This window comes from Phocoena phocoena, chromosome 20 (assembly GCF_963924675.1).
Source record: "Phocoena phocoena chromosome 20, mPhoPho1.1, whole genome shotgun sequence".
NCBI classification, from domain to species: domain Eukaryota; kingdom Metazoa; phylum Chordata; class Mammalia; order Artiodactyla; family Phocoenidae; genus Phocoena; species Phocoena phocoena.
Genome location: NC_089238.1, coordinates 7,648,050 through 7,668,183, shown reverse-complemented (window position 1 = coordinate 7,668,183; position 20,134 = coordinate 7,648,050). Strand labels below are relative to the sequence as shown.

The following is a 20,134-nucleotide window of genomic DNA, read 5'->3' as shown; positions in this document are numbered from 1 at the left end:
CCAGCCACCTCCAGCCCGCTGGCTACGTGATGCCCCAACTGACCCTTCGGCTCGCTCAGGCTGACTTCCCCATCTTCAGGCAACAGGCTGTCTGAGCACCCAAATGTCCCTAACTAAAGGCAGGGCGAGATGCCTGTTTCTCCCTGGCAGTCAGCACATCTAACTGACCCTCTCTAGCTGTCTCCTTGTCTGGAAGACACCGATTGCTTCCAACTGACACTCTCAGTATCTGACCGCCGAGTGGGGCACCCAGCTGGCTCCGTTAGAACCGGTTTCTCCCGACAGCCAGCTGGCTGGCTCACCAGCGCTCACGGGCTGACCATCCGGAAGACTCCTCTTTGAATCTCCCCCTCGGCATCACCTTCCCCAGCTGGGGAACTAGGTCTGTCTCCTCTGCCGGTTGAGGACTCTGCTCCCTGAGCATTCACACCCACTCAGGCTGCTGCAGTGGTGGATGCCCTCTACAGGGGGTTTGATTATCATGGAACCAGCCCATCTAGATTGAGGGGCCGACTGACTAGCCACAGTTCCTCAGACAGCTGCCCCTGCCTGTCTCCTGGGCCACCGGGTTGTTTCTGGCTGTCCTCTAATCAATGCTGACTCCAGCCTGGATTTCTGCCTTAATCCCACTATCTCCTGCTATCGGACCATCCACTTATTCCTAGACAAGGAACACCCTGCGTCTCTCCCTCCCAAGCTGCCCCTTTGAGGATCCTGACCCTGCCTCTGGTGGGTGGACCCCTGATCCCTGCCAACAAGCAGCCCTCCTTCCAATCCCAGCACCCAGTCTGCTCCCTTCCTCCAGACCACAGCGACCAGCCCTGCAAAGAGAAGGAAGGGGAATAAAGCCAGGCCACTCCCTCTCCCTCCTGCCCTCCCCAGACCCCCCCATTGCGTCCAGGTCTCCAACCCCTACTCCTCTTTCTCTTGCCTTTTCAGAGGACAGTCAGATCAAGGGCCTGGTGACCTCCTTTCATTTCTGCGGCTCTTCTGGCCGCCTCACCTTATTCACCGGGTTTCTTCCAGGGATCCGGGGACCACGGCCCCTTGTGCAAACACAGGGGTAGGGCTGACACAGGCCCCTGGACGCAGAGGACAGTAAGGTCCCAGCTCCAGGAACACACTCAATGGGCTTCGCCCAGGGACTGGCAGCCCCGCCTGACTCAAGCTTCGGGGGAGGGGGAGCACATCACCTATTCTCACGTGCCCCCTCCCCCACGGCGGCCCGCCCCATTTATACTTCCCGGTCCAAGCCCCGCCAGCCATCCTGAGCAGAGATCCGGGAGGGGAGCGCAGTTCCTTTGAGTAGGTGCGGCTAGCTGGAAAAAGCAGCAGGTGCTTCTCCACACACCTGGGAAAGAGGTGGGGCTTCGGCCTTAGGTGCCGCCAGGTCCCAACGGTGCAGCGAGGTCCAAGGGGACCAACAGGCTTAGGGCAGTCACCACATACACCTGGGACCGTAGGCTCCGTTCCCCAGCACAGCGGAAGGGGCTCACCCCAAAGGCTGGTATCCCCAGAAAGGGGCGTGGCAACCATTCCCCCAAACAAAGGCGTTCTCACTGCCGGTTCTGACCCTCTCCCTCCCCCCACCCCGTTCCCCAATAATACACAAAAGGCCATTAGCATCCAAAATCTTTTTAATAACAAGGTACGATCTGGGGTTAGTTCTTGTAGCCACGGCTGGCCCGTCGGCCTCTGGCGCGCTCGAACTTCCGGCCCTTGGAGCGTACATAGGGTCTGCAGGGAGAGAAGGGAGGGTGAGAAGAGGCACACAGACAAGTGAGGGACGCCACCGCCACTTGTCTGGCTGGGAGCTCAGAATAGAGCTGCTTGCTCTAACAGAGAAGCACAGGGACACCAGAAGGGGGCCTCACTCAACCCAAGCAGCGTCAGTAGCGACACCAAGTCCGCTGCTGGAAAAGCCTGGCAGCGCAGGAAGCAAAACTGGCAGGAGCGGTTGCTGAAGCGCCTGCGCTAGGCCCTGGGGGCATCCACCTGGGCGCCCCAGCGCTGGACAGAACGCAGGCCCCACCGCAAAGACGGGGACGGGCCCTGGGAAGCCTGCATCTGTGACGCTGGCTGTGCAGGGAGCTCAACACTGTCCGAGGAACAGAACTTTAGGCAGTCTTGAAGGAAAAGCGGGTAAGGGGGGGGGGATTCTAGAGAGACCTGAGGCTGGACTAGTGGGAGAAACAGAAGCAGCTGGAAGCGTGGCAACGCCTAGACCCGCAGGCTGGGGTCCAGGGCTAGGTATACTCACTTGGTGTGGCTATGCGGGGTTCCTGGGGCCTTGCCGAAATGCCTGTACACCTCTCGGCCCTTGCGAGGACCTGGGGAAGGGAAGGAAGCGGTGGCTCAGGCTGATCTGGGGTGGGATGGGAGTGTCACTGACCTCCCAGGCCTGGGAAGGTAAAGGCTGCTAGCAGTCCCACAGCTCTTGACAGACCCCTCACACTCCTGTACCCCCCTCAAGCCACTAAGCACCACTCACCAGACAGGAGGACAGTGCCACAGCCCTTGGGGGAGTCCAGCGCCAACTGGTCGAAGGTGAGGATCTTGCCCCCCGCCTTGAGGATGCGGCTCCGGGCGCGGCTGCTCACTCGAAGGGCACACACCTGGGGGACACAGAGGACAGGTGTGGCCAGAGCCCCCTGGAGGGCGACCCAGGGGCTGCTGGGACTTCCTGTCCACTGCCCAGGCCCAGCAGAGGAGTCCCAGCTGCTTCCTCGGCCTGATCACCAACACCACCAAATACTGGAGGCAGCTTCCTGAGCGCACGACAGCCGTTCTTACCACTTCACTCCCAGAAACCCCTTCAACACCGCAACCTGAAGCTATCATGTGTAAGGAAGCTAAGGCACAAAGAAATCCAAGACTTTGTCCAGAGATAACAAAGTGGCAGAGAAATCCAGGTCTGAACTCTGGCTGTCTGGGTCCAGAGCGAGCGCCATCAGCTGGGCCCCAGAAGGGGCCTGTTCAGGGATATCCGCCACCAACAATGTGAGGGACAACACCCCCCCCTTCAACCCAGGCACGACGCCCGCCTCACCCAGAGGTGAGATGAGCATGCCGACGGCACGAGAAATTGAGCTGGGTCCATAGGAGCTCACCGTGACCCACCCAACACGCTCCTGAGCCCCCTCCCCACTCACCTTCAGTTTGGGCACCTCCTGGACACGCACATCGTCCGTTATAGTCCCCACCACCACAGCCGTTTTGCCTTCCCGGCCAGGAAGCTTCATCTTGCGAATCTGGGGCGGTGGGGATGAAATGCACATTAAACAAGTCCCTTCTGGTGGTTAAATCCAAACCCACCCATTCAGGCATCCCAAGGACCCACAGTTGTGTCCCGTTTGGGCTAAACCTACCCATGCCACACCTCTCAAGCTAGCACAAGCCTAATCTCAGGTCCAGTCTGGGAAAATCTCCAAAGAAAATACAAACAGATTCTTCCACGGTTCTCTCCTACAGAAAGCTTCTGACACAGAAGATGCTCTATAACTTGAAACCTCAGGAAGATCTCATAAAGCCACTTTAACCCACCCCCAGACACACACAATGAGAAGGAAAATGAGACCAAGAGGCCAAGCCAGTCCAATGCCCCCACTATTCAGCTACAATCAGAGGGTCAGAGCTCTGCACCCACCACTGGACGAGGTTAAGCCAGCTGATAGCCAGGCCGCTACCAGAGAGCTCCAAGCCCGCCCTTCCACCCGAAGTCCAGCTCCAGACACGATCCAGTCGCTCCCCAGGCTGGCTATGCCCTCCGCCTCAGCCCCTCACCATCCGGGAAAGGGACAGAGGTGGCCGGTTGCTGCGACTCATGAACAACCTCTTCAGCACAACTTGATTGAAGGTGGAGTTGGTTCGCCTGGCCAGAAACCTGTACAGCTGGAGGGGAAGGAAAACGAAAATGAAACCCGGGGCAGCCCACCCGCCCCCCTCCCTCCCTCTCAGCTTTCTAACGAAGGGGCAAGGAAGTGACTTAGGGCTTTGCCCCATCCCGTTAAGCCCATGGGAAAGAGCTGGCCTAGGTCCCTCCTGGCCAGGGACCCAGAAAATCCCCCTCCCCACTGGTAAACCAGCCCAGAGGCTGAAAACACTGGACTCTCCAGAAGCTAAGGGAAAGCAGCAGAGATTCGAGCCTGCCCTGAAGACCCCTGCAAGGAGCCCAGGACCAATACCAGCATGGAGGCTCTAGAACTTGTATTGATATGTCCACGGTGGCCTTGCCTAGGGGTCTTAGGCCCCAACCTCACCTTGACCAACAGCCTTAAGTAGATGTCCTGGCTCTTGGGCTCCTTGCGTCGAACCTTTCGGTCCTTGTTGTGGCGGATGTCAACTCCCTGCAGCGGTGAAGAGAAGACCATGAACCCAACTCTGATCTAGCAGATTCCTCACCCCATAAGCATTGTTATTCCTCACCTCTAAGAAACAGCTAAAGTCCCAGTCTCTGGAGACAACAAATCCCAGATCACCACTGGGAGCCCTCTGGGAAAGTACTTAAAACTCCCTGGGCCCCAAGTGACTTTGTTTAAAAAAAAAAAAAGGAGGGGGACGCCTAATTCTACACAAAAAGCCTTCAACACGTGGCACACAGCACCGTGAAAGACCTTAACACAGCAGCCGCGTTAACCCAAGTTTTTACTTCTTTAGAAGCTATATTTTTCAACAATATAAGTATTATTTAAGCTCCCAAACCTTGCTCCCATGCGTGGAGCGTTATAAAACATTTAAACCAAGGGCAGACTCCAAGTTCTTATAAAGGAAATGACCCTTTTTTCTAGAACTTACTCTGCACAGACCAACCCTACAACGACCTCCTTATGAAGTATAGTTTCCCACAGTAGTGCTAAAAATGAAGGGAGCCCACGATTTCCACTACACCCCCTGCCTGCTTTCCTCCAAGTTTTTCAGGCTGTGTCATGAGTTATAAAGAACCACCTAATTATTAATTGTTCTCATTTATCCAGAACTTAATGTATGCAGAGGCCCGTGGTGAGCACTTCCTCTGACTTATTTCTTCTCGAACTCACATCTTTGAGGCATAATTACTGGGTCTCCAATTAACAGATGCTTTCTGCGCACAGGAATGATGATACGGTGGGTAGGGAACTGAGACTCGAACGGAAGCCTGCCTGGCCCCCACACTCGGGCACCGGACGCTTGACAGCCCCCCCCCACCCCGCCCCAGAACCCAGCTTTTCAGGCTGGGGAGTGACGGATCCAGGGACAACACAGGCAAGAGTGGCTGTGGGAGCAGCGCCTGGGTCCGAATCCTGGCTCCGCCACTTACTGGCACTGTAACCCCGGTCATATTACTTAACCTCCTTGCCCCTCGATTTGGTCATCTATTCGATGGGACCTATAATACAGGATTATGGGAGGGGCGGGAGGTTGAGAACGCCCATCCCTGGTCTTCGGGCTCCCAAAATAGCTCCCCACAGCGGGAGTCGCCTCCTTCGAATACCCCGGAACCCCTGCCTCACTCTGGAACGTCCCCAGCGCGAGACCGCGGCGGATGGCAGCGGATGATAAAGCCCCGAACGCCGCAAAACACGCTCACCATGATGGCGCCTCCTCCTTAGCCAGGTCCGGAAAGAGAGAATAGAACCAGGATGGGCGGGGAAAGCCTTCAGCGAGTGGCGCCTACATGACGTCACACGGGCGCGACGCGGCGCTCTACCTTGACTCATGTCTCTCTATGGTGAATCGGAGGACCAGCTAGATGAGCGATTCCGGAATTGGGTGGAGGAACATCTTAAGGGGAACAAGCGCTACGCCAAGGAGGGAAGGGCCAGCACGTCGAAGGCCTCTCTGGCCCTATCCAGTCCCTGTTCTTGATAGTCTTCCGGCAGAAGGGGATCTCGGAGCCAGAGAGATGTCGCGCGGAGCTAGGAAGACGTGTCGTGCGGTGACGCTCTGGCCCGACGCCGAAGGCCTCTCTGTGGCTCCCGGAGGACCTAGCGGGCCGAGTATTGGAGGTGAGGAGGCGGGGCTGGCGGGGCTAGTCGGGACCTCGGGAAACCTCTGACCTCAGGCTTTGGGCGTTTCCTTATCGGGCTCACATCTGCCTTATCTCGTGCTGCGCTTCCCAGGTGAGGCCGCAGCTCGGGAAGTCTTACTTGAGGTCTAACCCGAGATCTTCTTGCTGCAGCCCAGTCTATGGCGTTCTGTATTTCCACCTTTTAGGTTCAGCTTCTCCCTCTGCCCCCAGATGGCCCTTCCCTGAACCCAACTCAGCCCCTGCCACCTGGAGGCTGCTTTTCCCAGCCGAGAGATTCAAGTGGCCCAGCGGGTTCGGTTTGAGGGACGTGCAAGGTACTGGAGCACAGAGGAGGCAAGCTGAGGCCCCCGGGGCTTGGGGGATGGGGTGGAGAGAGGGATGAGTAAAAAACTCCTGAAAGAGAGGGGAGGAGAGACTCAGAGAGAGGGAGACAGAGATTCAAAGAGGAGGAGGAATGGAGACCCAGAAGGGGAGCGGAAAGAGACCAAGGGTGGCGAAATGGTGACCCGGGGAGTTAGAAGACCTAGAAAGAGAGGGAAGGTAGAGATCCAAGGAGGAGAAGAGACAGAAAGATGGTGATACCATCTGTAACCGAATTCAATTCTTGGCTTTGCTACTTACTAATGGTGTGACCTTGGGCAACCTCTCTGTGATTTGGGGCAAGTCGTGTAACTTCTCTGTGCCTTACTTTCCTTATCTGCAAAAAGGGGCGTCTGTTGCTGTTATTAGCCTTTACTGGATGGGACCAGATGGACTGGTTGGGGCAGTGATGAAGCTGACTTGTCCACTTGTTTTCGTGGAAGCCCTGCAGCACTGCTAGCTTGGCCTCCTTTCCTCTGCCCTTCATGCTCCTACAGGCCAGGCCTGCACCATGAGGCCTGACTCCTTGTCCATACCACCTTCCCATGGCCTCCGATCCAGGGCCAGGGTCTTACTGATGTGATAACACAGCAGAGGGCCTGCAGATGAATGGACACCTTGAAGCAGAGGAGCAGCAGGACCAGGTAAGTGTCCATCTGAAAGTCCAGATCACCATACGATGGAACACAGTTTCCTTCTCTCCTCCTTGCCCCTGTTCCTTGGTCTTTGAGTCCCAGCCTCTTTGATTACTGTATCTGTCTTTCTTTCCCCTGGAGCCCTAAGCACACGCACTGTGTTTCCCTGTCTCTCCATCTTTCTGGGTTTCTGCCCCTCTCTCTGGGTTATTTTTTGGCACATGTTATCTGGTGCTGTTGTTGTTCTCAGTTGAACACTAGGTACATTGATTGGTCACCTGATATTATTCTTGGCATGATTTCTTTCAATTTCATCGTGTCTTTGCCTCTCTGTATCTCTGTCAACATCTTTGCTTTCTGTCTCTTGGCTTCAGTTCCTCTCAGCCTCTAACATTCTCTCTGTCCTTCACCCCTGACCTAGAGGTGTCTCTCAGATACTCCCAGTCTCTCTCCTGAGTCTCCGTCTTACCGTGTAACTGGGTCATTCACTGGGCAGATATTTATGTCATGCTGCCCCCACGCTAGCTTGTGCCCAAGGTAAATAGTTTGTGAATTAATGAGCCTCTCCTCCCTGGTTTTCATTCTGAAAGTGTCTGTCCCCATGTCTTGCTGTGTCCATCATTTTCTGTGTCCATCATTTCCTTACCTTGCACATTTTTAAAAATCTATTATTTATTTTATTTATTTATTATTTTTGGCTGCGTTGGGTCTTGGTTCCGTGGGCTTTCTGTAGTTGCCGCGAGGCATGTGGAACCCATGGCTCGAACCCATGTCCCCTGCATTGGCAGGCGGATTCTTAACCACTGCGCCACCAGGGAAGCCCACCTTACACATTCTTAATTCCATTGTCTTTGTCTCTTTCTTTGTATCTCTGCTTTTCTTTATGTCTATCTCTCTGACTCTCTGTAACTGTCTGAAAAAGAGACAACACTCTCTCTTTCAAGTCTCTTATTGCCTCCGACTCTGGTTCACTGTTCCCTTTTACTGTTTTTGCATATCTCTGGGTCTTTGTTATCTGTGTTAGGGTCATTCTCTATCTGCAGTTAAAGACCTTCTCCCCCTTGCCCCTTCTCTTTATAAAGTCAAAGGATGGGAGAGGCCCACTTGCCCTCAACAAAGATGGCGACAGGGGCTCTGGCCATGCTTCCGTGAAGCCGCCTCTGCTGCGCGTGTGCCCTCACCTACAATGGCGGCTGATCTCGTGAATCGCGCTACCCCGCCCAGTTCTCCCGCTCTCCCGCGGCAGGCCCCTGCGCCAAGCTCGCGAGTCTGCTGGCCCCGCCCCCGCACGCTCTTATTGGTGCAACTTAGGCCGGCCGCGCGGCCATTGGCTGAGCGGATGCACACCCTCCCCCCCACCCCTGGGTCTGATGGGGGGCAGTTGGTGCTGACTTGAGTGGCCGCCTGGAGGAGGATCCGGCGTGTGAGGAGGGTCTGGGGTGTCGGGACAGGGACCCGAGTCAGGACGACTGAGGGAGCAAGAGGAACAGATACGCAGGCCCGGGACTTGGGTACTAGGGGTGTGGGATGGAGATGGAGAACCAGAACCAGGACTGAGGGATCCAGGAATGAAAACCCAGGTCTGGAACTGGGGTGGGGATGGAGGGCCGGGACCCGGGGAACCGGAGACAGAGACTCAGGCTTATGGATTGGGGGGACCTATGGATGGAGACCCAGGCCCTGGTCTGGGGTACATGGAAGGTGGAGAGAATGGAGACCAGGCCAGAGACCTGGGGACCTAGGGACCGAGGCGCAGGCCCCAGAACTGGGGGAGATCTAGGGCTCTAAGTGCGGGGGGGGGGGAGTCAATGCAAGTTTAGGGGAGGGGCTTGAAGAGCTGCCCAGGGTAGGGGGCAGAGGTGGCTCCTGAGAGTGAGTCCACAGATGGGGGTGTGTCTGGGGCAGTTCTGCGCCTGGGGAAGGTGAGGGGCAGGACTGATAGGTGACGGGGTGGGCGGGGCAGTGGGGAACAAAGGTGAGCTGGAAGGAGGAGGCAGAAACTGGGCAGAGGGCAGGGGGAGGGGACCTCAGGCCCAGCTCCCACTCTCTCCCTGGAGAGCAGGCGGCCAGACACCCAGGTCAGTGCTTGAGGTCCAGCTCTTGGCTCCTGTCCCTTGCAGGTGCCTGCATGTGGCTCCTCTACCACTCTGACCCCTTAGTTGCTCCATGTCACACCCCTTTCTCAGTTTCTCCAGCTACTACATCCCCTACCTCTTGCCTCTCCTGTCTGCTCTTTCTCTCCTAACTCTGTTGTCTGACTCTCAGAGGGCCTCTGGAGCCCCTAAACTCTCACTCTGCTCCCTAAGTATCTTTCATTATACTAAGTTTCATCTCACTGAAGCTGTTTGTCTCCTCTCAGTGTTTCTCTGGCTCTCAGACCCTTTTCTTTGTGTCTGAGTGCCTCTTCCTTGTTACTTTCTCCATCTGGAGTTGACTGTGTGTAGGTGTGTGGGGGTGTTTGTGTGTGTGTGTGTGTGTGTGTGTTCTGTTGTGTTTTTCTCTACCTTTGTATGTCTATTTATATGTCTCCACCATCCTGACCTCTCTCCTTTGCATTATTTTTCTCCAAAGTCCTTAATTGTCATCCAACACGATATGTATTTTATGTCTATCTTGTTTTCCTGTCTTCCGATTAGAATATAAACTCCACGAAGGCAGGGATTTTTGTCTGTTTTATTCCCTGCTGTGTTTGCTGGGCCTGGCACCGTGATTGGCACATACTACTGAATAATTATTTGGGGAATGAAGGAATGAATATTTGCATGCCTAGGTGTGGACCCTCCAGGATGCTGGCCTTCCTGTCCAGCTGACCTCTGCCCTGCGTCCTCAGTCTTCCCACACCTTGTCTGGGCCTGTCTGGTGCTCCCATCTTGCCTGTCAGCACCCCTCATTGTCTCCTTTTATCCACAGGCCCTGCCCCTGCTTCCCTCTGCCCACTATGGGGGTCCTGGACTCTGACTCCTACCCTCCTTCCTCCCCACAGAGGCCAGAGCAGGAGCTGACCTGGAGCTGGGGCCACAGGCCTAGGAGCGCCCTGGACAGGGTCAAGGCCATGGCCCCCCCACCGCCACTGCCATTGACCCCCAGCACCCCACTCCTGCATGGCGAGTTTGGCTCCTACCCAGCCCGAGGCCCACGCTTCGCCCTCACTCTCACACCACAAGCCCTGCACATACAACGGCTGCGGCCAAAGCCTGAAGCCCGGCCCCGGGGTGGCCTGGTCCTGCTGGCTGAGGTCTCAGGCTGCTGCACCCTGCGGAGCCGAAGCCCCTCGGACTCAGCAGCCTACTTCTGCATCTACACCTACCCGAGGGGCCGGCGTGGGGGCCGGCGCAGAGCTGCACGCACCTTCCGGGCCGACGGGGCGGCCACCTACGAGGAGAACCGTGCTGAGGCCCAGCGCTGGGCCACTGCCCTCACGTGTCTGCTCCGCGGACTGCCACTACCTGGGGATGGGGGTGAGGCACTGGGCAGCCTCTGTCCTAAGGCCACCTGGGTGTCTCCGCAGATCTCCCTCTGCGGCATCTCTGTGGGCATCTCTGTCTCTACTTTTCTGTGTGTCTGTCTGTGTGATGTGTCTCTCTGGGTTCATACTGAAAGAGTGATGCACAGACAGGGATGGGCACAGAAGGCAAAATCCCAGGCAGAGAAGGATTTGGGTCTGCTGCTCTCAAGAGATTTCTGTCTCTGTCCCCTCCCCCCTTTCATGGGTCCTGACCACAGATGAGTCAGAGGCTCCCGGGCTGGTGAGAGCAGCCAAGTGTGATATGCCCAGTCACCACCCTGGATGACAGGCACTCGCAGAGGTCCCCTGGGGCGTCTCAGGAGCCCAGAGATAGCATCTAATCCAGCTGTGGGAATTCAGAGGAGGCTTTCAGGCAGAGGGCCCCACCTAGGGTACTCAGTTGGCACAGGAAGGTAAAGGTTCCAGGGTCCCCAGCTGGCGGGCCTTCCTTGGTCCTGGCTGTCTGGGGGTGAGGCCCTCACAGTGGAGTAACCTGTTCCAGGTGTTTGGGGGTGTGGAAGGTGGAAACCACAGCTCTCCCCCCCGCCCCGCCCCGTGAGTCCAAAGGGCTCTGGGATTAGACACCGGATCCCTGCCTTTGTCTCAGCACCTGGGAGGGGGGCGGGCTGTACACCTGGGCCTGAGCTAGTGAGGCCGGGGAGAAAATAACTTTCAACTCCCAGCAGGTTTTGATGCCAGCCCTCCACCACCTCCACTGGAGGCTATTTGCAGTTACTGTTTCTGAGGTGAGGGGCTTGGTGCCCTGACCTCTGTAGACTCCTTCTCCTCTCTCTGCAGAAATCACCCCCGACCTTCTGCCAAGGCCTCCCCGATTGCTCCTATTGGTCAATCCCTTTGGGGGGCGGGGCCTGGCCTGGCAGTGGTGTAAGAACCACGTGCTGCCCATGATCTCTGAAGCGGGGCTGTCCTTCAACCTCATCCAGACAGGTAAGGGCAGTGTCCTGATAGAGGCGGGAGCTGGGGGCCAGGACTCCTGAGTCCTGGGGAGTGGTGGTGGGTCAGGGCTGGAACAGCCTGCCTCACTTCCTGGTTCCCCACCTTAGAACGACATAACCATGCCCGGGAGCTGGTCCAGGGGTTGAGCCTGAGCGAGTGGGATGGCATCGTCACCGTCTCCGGAGATGGGCTGCTGTATGAGGTAGGGTAGGACCACCCTGCCCCAAGCCTGAGCCCTGCGGGACTGCGGAGGCCAGGGCCAACACGCAGGTGTCTGGTCTCCCACCCTCCAGGTGCTGAATGGACTCCTAGAACGCCCCGACTGGGAAGAGGCCGTGAAGACCCCCGTGGGCATCCTCCCCTGTGGCTCGGGCAACGCACTGGCAGGAGCCGTGAACCAGCATGGGGGGTAGGTGGGAGGAGCCCTCCTGGGATAACAGGGACCTGGTACAGCTGCGCCACATCTTCCCCTCAGCCAGGTCAGTCTGGCTGAGGGATGCTCCCCACACCCCCCAGACATTTTTGCCTGTCCTGTTCCTAGCTGTCTCCCTAGTGCCTAGAACTGTGCCTGGCACACAGGAGGCACTCAGTGAATGCTTATGGAATGAAAGAACTGACAGGGAACCTGGCTCAGTAAGAAGAGTCCGTCTGGAGGTGGCCACATGGCTGCGGGCAGGCCCCAGGACATGCCCGGCCTCCTCTCCCCATTGTCTGCTGCCCCACCCGTCTGTGTGTTTCTCCTCCCCGCCTGGCACTGTGTATCTCACCCAGCCTGTTTGCTCTTTCCCACCGTATCCGTCCATGTCTGACTGTGAAGGTTTGAGCCGGCCCTGGGCATTGACCTGCTGCTCAACTGCTCCTTGCTGCTCTGCCGGGGTGGCAGCCACCCGCTGGACCTGCTCTCCGTCACTCTGGCCTCCGGCTCCCGCTGTTTCTCCTTCCTGTCTGTGGCCTGGGGCTTTGTGTCAGATGTGGACATCCAGAGCGAGCGTTTCAGGGCCCTGGGCAGTGCTCGCTTCACGCTGGGCACGGTCCTGGGCCTCGCCACACTGCACACCTACCGCGGCCGCCTCTCCTACCTCCCTGCCACGGTGGAGCCCGCCTCACCCGCCCCTGCCCATGGCCTGCCACGTGCCAAGTCAGAGCTGACCCTAGCCCCTGGCCCAGCTCCACCCGTGGCCCACTCACCCCTGCACCGCTCAGTGTCTGACCTGCCCCTGCCCCTGCCTCAGCCTGCCCTGACCTCCCCTGGCTCACCTGAACCCCTGCCCATCCTGTCCCTCAACGGTGGGGGCCCAGAGCTGGCTGGGGACTGGGGTGGGGCCGGGGATGCTCCACTGTCCCCAGATCCACTGCTGCCCTCGCCCCCTGGCTCCCCCAAGGCAGCTCAACTCTCACCCATCACCGAGGGGGCCTCAGAAATGCCAGCATCCTCTGGGCTCCCACCTCCCACCCCTGATGCCCGGGTAGCCATCTCTGCTGGGGGCCCACCTGACCACCTGCTCCCTCCTCTAGGCGCTCCACTACCCCCAGGCTGGGTGACAATGGAGGGGGACTTTGTGCTTATTTTGGCCATCTCACCCAGTCACCTGGGGGCTGACCTAGTGGCAGCGCCCCACGCGCGCTTTGACGACGGCCTGGTGCACCTGTGCTGGGTGCGCGGTGGCATCTCACGGGCGGCGCTCCTGCGCCTGTTTCTGGCCATGGAGCGCGGTAGCCACTTCAGCCTGGGCTGTCCGCAGCTGGGCTACGCTGCGGCTCGTGCCTTCCGCCTTGAGCCGCTCACGCCCCGCGGCGTGCTCACGGTGGACGGGGAGCAGGTGGAGTATGGGCCATTGCAGGCGCAGGTGCATCCCGGCCTCGGCACTCTGCTCACGGGTCCTTCAGGCTGCCCTGGGCGGGAGCCTTAACTCCAACCAAGCTTGAAGCTCGCCTGGAGCGGGGCTTACATTCCTGAGGGGGCGGAGCCTGAGCTAGGGGGCGTGGAGTGGCTGCTAGAGTCAGGGCGGAGGCTACAGTGGTCCTGCCTGGTCTCAGGATTGCGCCCTACCCTAGGGGACCAGAGGTGATGCTGGAGGATGTCCCGAATTCCGGGGGTTGGGGTCCTGACGGTCACGGAGAAATGGGCTCGCCCCAAGGGTAGTGCCTGATCAACGAGGGCGGGTTCACTCCAGACCCTCGAGAACGGCTCGTAGAAAGCCAGGTCGGCTGAGGGCGGAGCCTGTCTTAACGCGTAGTCCAGTGACGTGACCTGGAATGTACGGGCTGGGGAGGCCTTAGATAACCGGCCCCGTCTACTCTGGTGCCTCCACCAAGCTGGCCAATCAGCCCAGGAGGGGCAAGTTCCCCGGGCGGCGCTCCGATTTGCACTAATGTCCCTCCCCCCGTGGGTGGGGGCGGGGAAGTTCGTTTCCTCGGTCTTCTGTGCGTCCCCCAGCCGCAATCTTCAAAGCAATTGAAAAGGTCTATGCAATAAAGGTAGTGGCTTCATTCCTCTCAGGCCCTCGCCCCTTCCTCCATCCAGCAGCCCGTGGGAGGGAACAGACTCTAGGCACTTCCAGCAGCTCCTGCCTTTTATGGACCGAAGCCCAGACCTGCCCATGGACTGCGGCCAGCGTGACCCGCTGGCCTTGAACTGGGGCCAGGGAGCTGCCTCCTCCCCCACGACAGCTGGCTCTGGGGTTCTCAAGATTTATTCAGGATCGTGTTAACGGAGGCGGTGGGAGGATGGGGTCCCCGACGTGCCGGGGGGCACACACTGAGGACCTTCCCCGCCCCCGCGAGGGAGCGGGGAGGCTCACTTTTTCTTAAAAATATAAATGTATTTATCTGCATCATCACATCCCTGGGGCACCCAGCTGGCCGGCCCGTGGGCCACAGGGCGGGGAGGGAAGAGGGCGTCAGGGCGCAAGTCTGAGTGAGGCGGAGGAGAGCTCCACCTGTTGGGGTGGGGGCGGCCTCACAGGGCTCCGTGCTGGGCCTGGTAGCGGGACAGCACGGCGCGGTAGTGGGACAGCTCCTGGCGCACGGCCACCACCTCCTGCCGTAGCAGGGCGTTCTCCTTCTCCAGGAAGGCCGCCCGCACCGATATCTGGTTCTCCTTGAGCCTCCGGGCGTCGCGGGACCGCTTGGCTGCCTCGTTATTCTTGTACCGCCGGCTCCAATACTTCTCATCCTGGATGGGTGGGAAAGCACTGAGGTCCAGAGGGGCCCCGGCCCAGCGAGAGAAGGGAGGAACAGCTTTGCTTCTGACTTCAAGGACCAGAGTGCACCTAAGAAACCTACCCCCCCACCCCCACCCCCACCCCGGGCTGCTTCTCACCCAGCAGTGGGGCCTAAAGGATGCCCAATCTCCCCTGAATGGGTACCCAAGGATCTGGCCTTCTAGGGCCCCGGCTGCTATGGACAGCAGGCCCCTAGCAACAGCTGAGGCGTGAGATAGCCTCCCACCCCAAGCAACTGAGCTTCAAGTCTCCACTGTGCAGAGGAGGCCCAAGCTCTTCTCACTTGACAAAAGGCCTGCAGTTAGCTTCTGGTTTGCTAAGGATTCTTGTTCCCTAGCAACAAGACCTTCAGGGTCTGAAGACTTTTCCCATTGAAAAGCACTGCCCTATACATCACCTTTCCAGATCCTGGTTGCTAAGGAAAGCCTAGGTTCCCTAGTGATGGGGTTTGGTGTCCCATAAAAATCCTCTCAGAGCTGGGCCCTTTTGACCTTGCTGCCAAGGCAACCTCACCCCTCATTAGCAAACAAAAGTGAGGTGTAAGTGGTCCCAATGACCACAGCCAGTCTCTGACCCACTGGCTTTGAATAGAGGCCAGGGAGCTGCCTCCTCCCCAACAGTCCCTGGTTGCAAATGGGCCTATCCTGAGACCTCCCCACACCATTATGTTTAGAGTTCTCCAGTCCTGGAATTTGGCTGTGGAGGAGGACCACTCCTTAGTACAAGGACGACCCAGAGCTCTGAAAGATGCCCCTCCATCCCCATTTCATTAAAGCCTAGTCCCTGCTAGCTCCGGTAAACCCACTCCCTAGCAACAAGGCCTCATGGCAAGAGAAACCACTGGTCTAGATTTGGTTTACAGGCCAGTACTCACTGCTTCAAGTAGTTGTGTCTTACACAAGGACATGCCAAAGTCTTGTGAGACAAGCCCAGGTACTTCTTGTTAGGGAAGAACCCAGGACTGACAAAGACAGAATGCTAGAGAGATGTAGTCACTGCCCAAAGCACCCCAAATCAGAATGTGGCCCTGGCCGCTAATGAGAACCTGAGGCCTCTTAACAGTGAGTCCAGAAAACAAGGCCTAGAGGGGCTGGCAAAGTCTTCATCCTAGGCAGATGCAGTTGCCCTGAAGGATGCCCCAGATCAGAGATTCAAGGACCAACCCCTGCCTAGTTGGCTGCTCAGAAGAAACAAGCTGATATCACATTCCTAAAGGATGCTATCCTTAGCAACTGGGCCTGGTAGAGCCTGAAGCCTGCCCCAGTGAGGGTGTTGGGTCCAACCGATACGAGAAGCTCCAAGCCTGTAAAACTGTCCCAGCAGTGGTGGCTGAGTCTGAATCCCACAACGATACGGTTTTCACAAATCTCAAGCCCAAACCTCTGTCCCTGTGCAGCCCCTGGCCAAGGAGGACTGGTCCTTAGCTGTAGGTTAGGAGAATGTGAGCTAATCCCAAGTGAGAAACCCAGGTCTGACTAAAGAAAGGGCCATCCCTGGCTGTGGAGCCAGCACCCACGAAGCCTGTGTCCTACACCCAGCAATGCTCACCTTCTGCTCCTCTGGCACCTGGATCTTCCGTGCCTTCTTCATGATTGGCTGGGGCTTAAGTTCCTCCTCTGAGAAGCGATGTCTCCGAGGGTCAAAGGTCTCATGGCCGGGAATACTTGACAGGGCTAAATCAGCTGGGTCAGGTTCAAAGGTCATCAGCACCTCCACCGTGTCTGGGTCCACAGGGCTGGGTGTGTCCCGAGAGGTCAGGCCTTGGGGAAATAGAATGTGCCACCTGAGTGTGTATTTATTTTGGGGAGGGGGTTCCCAGAGGCTACCCCCTGCTCAGGTATCATTTCCACCACAAGGAAGGCCCTTATGGGGTTTAACATAAAGCCTGCCAGGGATCAACCTCCCTAATATAAAATATGAAGGTTCCTTAAGCCACAAATATGCTTAGAAATCATGAAACCAGCTCCACTTTTACACACAGGAAAACTGAGGCCCAATCATACATGACTTGCCCTAAGTAGCACAGGAACCTGAATTACTGCTTCTAAAACCTCAGGACTTCAGAGTTACAGTGTTAGCTTCCTTCCCTATAGTCCTACCCTTCTTAACTGAATCCCCAACCAAAGCCTAGACCCCCGGCTGTTCAGGGAAAAGGAATTTAATGCACCGAAAAGACCTCAGGTTAGCTCCTTAAGAGCTGCTAAGTCCAAAGAGTTAGGGACGAGAAGCATAAAGGGCTCTGAGGTTCCAGGTTGGTTCAAGCGTAAGAGAGGCCTGTACCTTTAAGAGAGAGCCAGCTGGGGCCAACTGAGGACACAGGTTCAGGGCCGAGTCACGTGCTGGCGCCTGCTTTCCCGCCCCGCCCCCCTGCCGCCACGGGCACCCTCCTGTTTCCCCAGTCCCGCCCCCTCCCGCGTGACCGCGCGTGCGCGAAGCACGAAGCACGGAGGAGGGAGGAAAGGACTCACGTGGCGCGGGAATGTGCGACTGGGAAGGGGAGGGCCCTGGTCCTGCCCGGAGGTCGGGCCAGGAGCAGGTGTGTCTAGGAATCCCCAACCTGCAGCCCGCCCCTGGCTACCCCAAGGTGCCAGATGGAGCACACCTTTCCTCTTGCTCCCTGGGGTCTCCCAGCTCGAACCTTTCAACCGCCAAGGATCCAGACCCCTCTGCTCTCTAGGGAACACTCGAGAACCGACCCCCTCGATATTCTCAGGCCCCAAACGTCCTCGCCACTAGGATATACACGATTCTGGGACCCCAAGCCCCTACCCCAGGAATATAGAAAGCTCGGTCCTTGCCCCAATGGAAGACCCAGGATGAAGGTCCCTTCTGAAGGACTCCGGGACCCGGGGCGCCAGCCCCTCTCCACTGGTATGGGGGGGCCGAGGAGGCAGGGCTGCCAGTCCCTTTTGTCCTGAGGAAACCGAAGTCTGTGTCCGGCCCTCGTCTTCCTCCCTCGTAGAGGGCCTAGGATTTCCGGTCCTACCCCAGTTCCACCGCTTCCGGGTCCAGATTCTGGGGTGCAGTCCACTCCCCAGTAAATAACTCCACTGTCCTGGGACCCCAGTCCCTACTCCTCGAGTATCCAGAGCCTTTGTCCTCACGTCCCACGTAAAATTCACACGACCTCACCACTGGGCAGGCTTCCTGGAACTTGGGGTCCCAAGTCCCTCATCTCCTATAGGTCCAGGATACGCAGTTCCTGATCCATTAGGGGACACAGAATCCGGACTCCTCTCCCGACATCTCCCAATTAGGGGACCCGGAATTCGGGCATGCAGCCCCAGTCCCACCGTCCAGACCCCCAGATTCTCACACCCCCGCCCTCTGGAGTCCAAGCCGCGCCCAACCAGGGCCCTGCCCCGCCCTAGCCGTCGCACCTGCGCGGTGGCCGCCGGCGGCCCCGAGGGCAGCCCGGGTGGGGGCGTGCCCGGGCGAGGAGCGAGGGGAAGCCGAGCCGCAGGAGCCGGGCCCCGGGGAGGGTGCAGGTGTGCGCACGGGCGAGGGCGCTGGCGACGGGCCGCCGGGGGGCGGCGGGCTGGGAGGGAGCCCATGCTCCAGCAGGAAGGCGTCCAGGTCCACGTACTCCACGTCGCCGAACGGCAGCGTCCGCTCCCACAGTAGCGGCGCCAACAGACCCGGGCCGGGCGCAGCCCCAGGGCGTCCCCGTGGGGACCCGCCGCCCACTACCGCCCCAGCTGAGGCATCCGCAGGTCCCGCTGGCTCCAGGCCCGGCCCGGGGACCGTGGCTGCCGGCGGGGCCGCCTTGCGCTCCTTTTCCTTCAGCAGACCTGCGGGCCAGAGAAAGCGGGCAGGGTGGGGAGGAGGAGAAAGACGGAGATGAAGAAGCGACTCCGAGAGGAGAGAGACACGAGGAACGAGGGGATGGAGCCCCACACCGCAGAGATCCAGAGGGGGGGGGCAGGAGGGAAGTGGGGGAGAGACCCGGGAGGGAAGGCAAAGACCCAGAGAGAGGAGGGGACAGAGGCTCAGAGAGGGAGAGAGACCCAGAGAGAAAAGACAAGAGACGGGGGTGGCGGACCGAGAAAGGGATAGAGAGGAAAGGAGACTCAAAAAGAGGGGAGGACAGGGACGCAAAGAGAGAGATGGGGACAGAGACCCAGGAAGGGATAGACACACAGAAGGGGGATGGAAGTTCAGACGGAGGTAGGTGGAGGGTTGGGCAGGAGAGATTTTAAAAATGACAGCTCTGTTAATTCCTCTATAATCTACAACCCCCCCACTCTCTGCGCACTGTACCCCCTCTTCCCTGCCCCCACACTCTAAGGGGCAGGAAGGGGCTCTATTCCTGGGGCACATTCCTCATCCCTAGACTCCATGTGACCCCAGGATGCCCCGCCCAAGCCCGTGTAACAACCGTGTGAGCATCCGACACACCCCCCTCCCTTCTCCCTGGACCCCAGGGGTCCAGACTCTCGGAACCAAAAGGAAGAGGGGGCTGGGGCCTAGAGTCTTGAGCCCTGGGAGTGGACAGGCATGAGAACCGGTACTTTTGGGTCCTGGGTGCTGAGGGATCTAGGGGCCTAAACACCTAAGTACAATATTTGGGTAGATAAAGGTTGGGAGGATGGACTCTTGGCACGTAGGAGGTAGCTGTGGACCCTCCCGGCACTAAGGGAGTAGGGTGTCTGAGTTGGGCGAGATGGGGGCTAGAACTCACAGCTGGCTGGCTCTTTGGGCTTGCTGGTCCCCTGCAGAAGGCTCCGCAGCCCAAGCAGCGCTCCCCCGCCAGGGGGGGCCCCGGTCGGGCTGCCCAGCAGCAGGGGGGCCGGAGTCCTGTCGCTCACGGGCCGCGCCATCGCCCGGCACCTGCCCGCAGGCTCACGGGTTCATGGAGAGGCGAACAGCTGGCTTGCCAGTCAGCAGCACACTCCTGTGGTTCGGGCGAGTGTCTGCCCAGGGGCGGGCGAGCGTAGCTTGCAAGCCTCCAGTATCCAGAACACTGCAAATCCTAGGAGCGACGGGGATTTGCAGTCCTCGGTGCAGAAACGTGCAACTCAAGAGGGTCCCAGGAGACCATACAGTCTGGGTGAGGGGCTGATCAAATCAGGCGGCCGGCTCTTTGCAACCGAGGGTTCAAGGGGACACAAGGCGCTCCTTCTACAAGGTGGGTGAGCCTGGCTCTTGCAAAATCTGCAGCCCTCTCCTAGGAAGGAGGTTTGCAATCTGCACCAAGAGGTGTGCGCGGAGGGCCGGGGAGAGGGCAGGAGGAGGCGGCTGCCTTGAGGCGTGGCCAAAGCAAACTTCTTTCGCGGAAAAAAAAAAAAAAGCCAAACCAAAACACCCGACGCCACAGAGCGCACCCCTCCTCTCGGCCCCCGCCAGACTCCGGCCTTGCACCCCAGCCGCGTGCCTCCCTCCGGCTGAAAGCGCGGGCCAATGGCGTCTTGACCCCTCTAGACGCACAGCCAATGGGACCCCTGGA

General features: G+C 58.5%; 3 protein-coding genes across 5 annotated transcripts; 1 reads left to right on the top strand and 2 right to left on the bottom strand.

Moving 5' to 3' along the window:
- Positions 1 to 1,619: 1,619 nt before the first annotated feature.
- On the bottom strand, positions 1,620 to 5,606 carry RPL18 (ribosomal protein L18). The gene is made up of 7 exons (XM_065898680.1): positions 5,567 to 5,606; positions 4,260 to 4,346; positions 3,784 to 3,891; positions 3,153 to 3,251; positions 2,492 to 2,615; positions 2,261 to 2,330; positions 1,620 to 1,737 (listed from the first exon to the last, which is right to left on the bottom strand). Exons 1-7 carry the CDS (start codon positions 5,567 to 5,569, stop codon positions 1,662 to 1,664), a joined length of 567 nt encoding a protein of 188 aa, XP_065754752.1. The 5' UTR covers positions 5,570 to 5,606; the 3' UTR covers positions 1,620 to 1,661.
- Positions 5,607 to 6,972: 1,366 nt separating this feature from the next.
- SPHK2 (sphingosine kinase 2) lies at positions 6,973 to 13,374 on the top strand. Of its 3 annotated transcripts, XM_065898449.1 has the most exons (7): positions 6,973 to 7,011; positions 9,986 to 10,188; positions 10,270 to 10,460; positions 11,306 to 11,455; positions 11,572 to 11,666; positions 11,758 to 11,873; positions 12,282 to 13,374. In XM_065898449.1, exons 1-7 carry the CDS (start codon positions 6,973 to 6,975, stop codon positions 13,372 to 13,374), a joined length of 1,887 nt encoding a protein of 628 aa, XP_065754521.1. The 3 variants fall into 3 exon arrangements, with proteins under 3 accessions (XP_065754521.1, XP_065754520.1, XP_065754522.1); XM_065898448.1 differs by having other exon boundaries at positions 9,986 to 10,460; XM_065898450.1 differs by having other exon boundaries at positions 6,973 to 7,015; positions 10,167 to 10,460.
- A 765-nt stretch (positions 13,375 to 14,139) lies between these two features.
- DBP (D-box binding PAR bZIP transcription factor) lies at positions 14,140 to 20,020 on the bottom strand. The gene is made up of 4 exons (XM_065898451.1): positions 19,370 to 20,020; positions 18,069 to 18,479; positions 16,237 to 16,448; positions 14,140 to 14,639 (listed from the first exon to the last, which is right to left on the bottom strand). The coding sequence occupies exons 1-4, from the start codon at positions 19,506 to 19,508 to the stop codon at positions 14,424 to 14,426; spliced, it is 978 nt and encodes a 325-aa protein (XP_065754523.1). The 5' UTR covers positions 19,509 to 20,020; the 3' UTR covers positions 14,140 to 14,423.
- Positions 20,021 to 20,134: the final 114 nt, after the last annotated feature.

What these genes read in the sequence shown, in the direction of transcription:
- RPL18 (XM_065898680.1), bottom strand. An exon ending in ACTTAAGGCTGTTGGTCAAG is followed by an intron (nt 3,892 to 4,259) that starts GTGAGGTTGGGG and finishes CTTCCCCTCCAG; the next exon opens with CTGTACAGGTTTCTGGCCAG. An exon ending in AGGAGGTGCCCAAACTGAAG is followed by an intron (nt 2,616 to 3,152) that starts GTGAGTGGGGAG and finishes TGTGTCCCCCAG; the next exon opens with GTGTGTGCCCTTCGAGTGAG.
- SPHK2 (XM_065898448.1), top strand. Translation starts at nt 6,973, where the DNA reads ATGAATGGACACCTTGAAGCAGAGGAGCAGCAGGACCAG. An exon ending in CTTCAACCTCATCCAGACAG is followed by an intron (nt 11,456 to 11,571) that starts GTAAGGGCAGTG and finishes TCCCCACCTTAG; the next exon opens with AACGACATAACCATGCCCGG. An exon ending in GCCGTGAACCAGCATGGGGG is followed by an intron (nt 11,874 to 12,281) that starts GTAGGTGGGAGG and finishes CTGACTGTGAAG; the next exon opens with GTTTGAGCCGGCCCTGGGCA.
- DBP (XM_065898451.1), bottom strand. Translation starts at nt 19,508, where the DNA reads ATGGCGCGGCCCGTGAGCGACAGGACTCCGGCCCCCCTGCTGCTGGGC. An exon ending in GCCCAAAGAGCCAGCCAGCT is followed by an intron (nt 18,480 to 19,369) that starts GTGAGTTCTAGC and finishes TCTGGCCCGCAG; the next exon opens with GTCTGCTGAAGGAAAAGGAG. An exon ending in AGGTGCCAGAGGAGCAGAAG is followed by an intron (nt 14,640 to 16,236) that starts GTGAGCATTGCT and finishes CCACCCATCCAG; the next exon opens with GATGAGAAGTATTGGAGCCG.